The sequence below is a fragment of the Zeus faber genome, assembly GCF_960531495.2.
Source record: "Zeus faber genome assembly, chromosome: 22".
Classification (NCBI taxonomy): Eukaryota; Metazoa; Chordata; class Actinopteri; order Zeiformes; family Zeidae; genus Zeus; species Zeus faber.
In genome coordinates this window covers 17,223,846-17,229,027 of record NC_137209.1, presented here as the reverse complement: position 1 = coordinate 17,229,027, position 5,182 = coordinate 17,223,846, and the positions used below count along the sequence as shown (strand labels likewise).

General features: G+C 46.1%; 1 protein-coding gene across 1 annotated transcript in view; it reads right to left on the bottom strand.

Annotated features, from left to right (window-relative positions):
• Positions 1 to 1,522: 1,522 nt before the first annotated feature.
• Positions 1,523 to 5,182, bottom strand: part of LOC307247032 (uncharacterized protein) — a 4,630-nt gene continuing 970 nt past the window's right edge. Inside the window, exons 3-6 of the mRNA XM_080023087.1 lie at positions 5,180 to 5,182; positions 4,713 to 4,961; positions 4,088 to 4,216; positions 1,523 to 3,780 (exon numbers count right to left, since the gene is read on the bottom strand). The exon at positions 5,180 to 5,182 is cut by the window's right edge and continues 139 nt beyond it. Of these exons, the coding sequence (XP_079879213.1) occupies positions 3,719 to 3,780; positions 4,088 to 4,216; positions 4,713 to 4,961; positions 5,180 to 5,182 (443 nt within the window). The 3' untranslated portion in view covers positions 1,523 to 3,718. The remainder of the gene's footprint in view (positions 3,781 to 4,087; positions 4,217 to 4,712; positions 4,962 to 5,179) is intronic.

The following is a 5,182-nucleotide window of genomic DNA, read 5'->3' as shown; positions in this document are numbered from 1 at the left end:
CGTCTTAAATACACTTGTTGGATTTAGTTAGAGCTTGTGCTGCTCTTCCTCTGGTTTTAGATTTAGTTTCCGTCGCCTATTTTTTGCCAGATATGGACTCAAAACGGCAATGCCCCCTGCACCCCACACATTATGGGCAGATATTACATTTGAATTTGCTGCACAGGCGCGCGCACACACGTACGGACAGTTCGAGGTGTGTGCGTCAGAAATATGGATTTCTGTCAAACCAACGGCTGTTTCCTGTCACAACCAGGGCTAGGAGAGACCCAAACGCACGACACGGGGAGACAGGAGGCAGACAAAGGATGTTTATTAGCCCACACAGTGGAGCTGGGCAGGGGGACCCGGTCAGGTAGGGATGGAGCAGGGCTGGGCAGGGATGATGACCGGGAGGAAGGGTCCAGGATCCGGGTGGAGAGACGGGGAACCGGGCTGGATGGAGAAGGATGGACAGCCTTCGTCAACGAGCGGAGACAAGCAGGTAAACCGGGCTGGCTGGAGATGGACTGACAGACTGGGTCGACGAGCGGAGACAAGCAGGTAAGGGGAAGACGAAACAAAGAGACATAAACTAGGGACTTGAAACAAGCACGAGGAGCTAGGAACTTGGAGCTAGGAACTTGGCGCTAGGAACTTGGAACCAGGAGCTGTACAACTCGGGTAAGCTAGTTGGCAAAGAATGACTGGGAAGTTGGAGACTAAATACTGTGTGGAGTGATGCAGGTTATTGATCCCAGGTATGTGCAATAGGCTCAAGGAGGGAGCTGCAGATGGGGCAAGAGCGGCCTCTTGTGGCGCTGGGAGGCCGTGGGCCTAGCAGAGTTGAGCCGCTTCGCCATCCGGATATAGGCCAAGTTCTTATGATCGGTCCAGACGACGAAGGGGTGGATTGCTCCCTCAAGCCAGTGGCGCCACTCCTCCAGGGCTAGTTTGACGGCCAGGAGTTCCCGGTTGCCCACGTCATAATTGCGCTCGGGTGGGGTGAATGCGGGAGAGAAAGGCACAGGGGTGGAGCTTACCGTCGGTTGGAGAACGCTGAGACAGTACCGCTCCTACCCCCGTGTCCGAAGCGTCCATCTCTACCACACGTGCATTTTTTTCAATGCACTTTGGCTTGTTTTGATGTCTGGGTTATGGTTGGGTTGTGAGACACTTTAGGTCGTACTGCCATGTATGAGAATGCATTTGATACCGTTATTGAAATCATTATAGGCTGCCCCTCGCTGGCTGTCCTTGTTTATTGTTGGCGCTGATGGACAGTGGCTTTGATCACTACAATGAACATGCTCTGAGAACGTAGCTTTCATTTCTAAAGTGACACAGGTGTCATATAAGATAGGTCCGTTCTAAATAACATTTACAAATAGCTGAGCTTACAGTCTTAACACTGTTTGTAAGTTGTAAAGTAGAGTCAGTTGAAAAATTTGGACAACAAATGACAAAACAAGTCGGATAATTGTTTTATTCAACAGTTGTCCAAAATAGCTGGACAAAATAAAACAAACAAATATCACAGTATTTATAAAGATCACAATGCACATTTTACATTTTCTTCACGTTTAATTTCCACTTTTAAGTACCTTGCACTAAGTTAAATTCAATTTAAATTATATTTTTATTCCATATATATTTATATAGTACAGTACTTCTTTTATATGTATATACACAATATGTGTTTATGTATGTGTGTATCTATATGTAAACATATTGTAAATCATTCAAAAAACAACATTATGTGTGTTTGGTCAGGCCAGGAATTTCCCTTTGGGGATTAATCAAGTTTTGTTTTTTTTATCTTATCTCTTATCTTAGTAGTAATTAATAATTAAATTATATGATGAAATCATAAAGTTTCAAAAGGCTATTGTAAACCTCATTTGGTTTATTTTTTTTAATAGTGACGTGTCAGTTAAGCAGGACCAGCTGAATACTTGGGGTCAAAGTTGTTTGGTTTTTCAATAATATCTATGCGGATCGATTTGAATGAAACTTAAACCACAAGATGCTTGTGACGTAGCAGTTTAAATTACACCCTAACTGAGTTTGTAGCTTCTGTCATTGTTGTGTTCGAGATGGCTATAGCCGGGTTGGAAACAGATGGATCAAATTTGGTTGGTGTTTCATTAGTTTCTGCTCCGTATGTGGATCGATTTGGATCAAACTTCAACTACGAGATGTTTGTGACATACCGGTTCAAACAAGGCGTAACCCAACGGGCTGGACCCCTAAATATGGCTGCAGGCAGCAATACACGGGCACCAGTTTAGTCAGGTTTCAGATGTTCTGTTAAACACTTTGTATTGCACTGAAGTCGCTGAATGTTCCTCTTGTGTCGTTAAGCGTAAATGTCCCTCAAGAACGGTGTTTGAACAATTACAATCGCTCACAACTGATCACAAAGGTTCTTAGAACTTCCCGCTGTACGAAAAACACCTCCCCTGACCGATTATCGTTTTCGGGGGCTTTGTAAAGTGCAGTACAAGTCCCAGTTTTCCAAGTTTCCTTGAAACGCAGCATCGGCTCAATTTGTCTGTCTCCACGAAGCAAACGCTATGCAGTCCACGAGGCGCAGGTCACTGGATGCAAATGACTTCCGAGAGACAAAGCTTGGAGTTGTATAACTTCGGATGATGATGTCACAGCGCGCCATTCCTGAACGCTTCGAATTGCACCAACGTTCTTCTACTTGCGGTTAAACTACAACAGTTTTTCACAAATTCTTGCTCCAAATGGCGCAAACCCCCCCTGTCTTTTGAACAACCGTCCATGTTTCCCTGTAAACCACAACTTTTCTTTGCTATAACTCACGTGTTGTCTGTGGAAATAGAGCTGCCCTCTCAGTGACGGTGGGACAGGCCGCCATGTCGTGCAACAATCACGTAGTGACGGAATGACACGGTGAGGACTTTTTGTGATTATTGATTTACTTTTCCTAGTTTTCCGATGTGTTTCGAGTACATGAAACGCATCATATAAAGCGAAAGCCCCGCCCACGTCAAACGGGTTAGACGATACACACACACACACGTGCAGTTTTTTAACCACGATGGAATCGATGCACCACGTAGCTCGCACAGTGCAAATCAACCTGCACATTATAACTAATTGGATGATGATGTCACAAAGCGTCCCATTCCACAAACTCATCTCTCTCCACCACCGACTTAGGGTCAGTTTTTCATCGGTTTTTCACCAGTTCCTAGCTCAGAGACCTCAACCGTGTCCATGGGTCCGGCGGTTGTCATGTTCCCAACACCTTTAGCCCGAAAAATGCCACAAAGAATAATAATAGTTCAAAACCAAACAATAACAATAGGGTTCCAACTCTATTGTTATTATTAATAATAATAATAATAATAATAATAATAATAATAATAATCTTATTAGGTTTTTAAAAGCAAATGTTACAAGGTGCTGAAATATAATCATCTGATAATCATACAGAAAAAATAAAAAGTATTTAGTACTTTTAGAATTCTGTCAGTCTGCATGTCTATAATTTTTTCACCGCATCTTTTCATCAACACTTATGTCTGTCTAACTACTGCATATACTAATATATACTACATACACATGTTCTTATTCCTACAGCTAAAAATATTCAAAATTCATCAAATAAAGAGACAATAAAGGGGCAGGTTTGAGTTCAAACCCAACTTCAAACTGGAATATGCAGTGGAAGTCCAAGCATCTGATGGAGGCATGATGTCACTGGTCATGGCGCCATGTCCATGACGACGCGGTGGGAGATGCTCCTCTTCTGATTGGCTCGCCGAGCTGAATCACACAACGCAAAATGATGCTTTAATATAGTATACTAAAGTACTTCTTTGTGTAGTTCACTCGTAACATCGTGGCAGTAGAGTTATTTCCTGTATTCCCTTATTTGCCCGTAGGATCAGGGATCAACAAAGTGTTATCTTAACGTATCTTATATTTTGTATATCAGCCGCTGCAGTTGCACTAATGCAGTACTGTAGTCCACATTGTACTATAGAACTGAAGTAGCAACATAGTACTACAATATTTGCAGTTGTAAAATAGTACTTTAATTACAGTATAATACTGTTGTATCAGTTCTTACCAGTAGCTCGGTCTCCGTAGTAGATGAGGGCCAACAGGACTGTGGTCACCAGGAAGGGAATCCCCACTATCACATGAGACACCAGCCTTGGAACGGACAGGATGTTGTGACCCGGAGAGAGGGGCGGGGCTAAGGACACAGAGAAACTGAGGTTGGCGGTGCCATCATTTGCCAGACAATGTAATATCAACACCTCAAGTCTCCCTGTGTGACTGGCCACCCCAATCCCCGCAAAGCACCAGCGGCGGCGGGAAAAACACCTCGTCCACCGCTAGAAGCCAGGTGCGTTCGCTCGCTCATGTAAGGGGCCTTGAGTAAACCTTGAGCATGCGCAGTAGTTTCGGTCCGAGGCTACCTCTGAGCTCCCACACCGTATCCGAGCTCCAAGACTGGTTACCAGCTCTGCGACGGTCGCCTGGCGCCTTGACGGTGTCCTAGCTCCTAGACGGGCCCCTGATCTGCCTCCTTGCTCTCCCACTGTCTCCTAACTCCATGACGTTTCATCTAGCTCCTACGCTTCCTGCAAGCTCCATGACCGTTTCCTAACTCCTAGACTGGTCTTTGTGTGTGCAGGTGACGCTCCTCGTCAAATCCGGGTGAGAGAAATCACGGATAACAGACAGACCTTCGACCCTAACCCAGCTCTGCGGTGACTCTCCGAGGCCAGAGACCCTGCACCCGTAGAGGCCCTCATCGCCCGCGGAGACGCCGTGGAGGGTCATCTCTCTCGTAGGCTCGGTCCCGACGAGGGCGCCGTCCTTGTAGAAGTCGGCTGAGGGGTCAGAGGTCAGATCCTCCTGGGTTGTACAGCGCAGAATCACGTTGTCGCCCTCGGTTGCCGGACGACTCGGACTCTCCAGGATCACGGGGCCGTCTCAACACAAAGACAAAGATCGTATCTGAACATGTGTTCTCTTTTATAGCCCGAAATATGGAGGACGCATGTCCTGCCTTCCCCTCCCTCCCTCCTCCCTTCTGCCCTGCTCCTTTCCTCTATCCCTTTTCTTCCTTCCCTCCCCCCACCCCCTCCGGTCTCCCTTGCCCCCTCGTCTCCTCACCTCTCCTCCCTCCCTCCCTTCCTCCCCGTCCTACCGG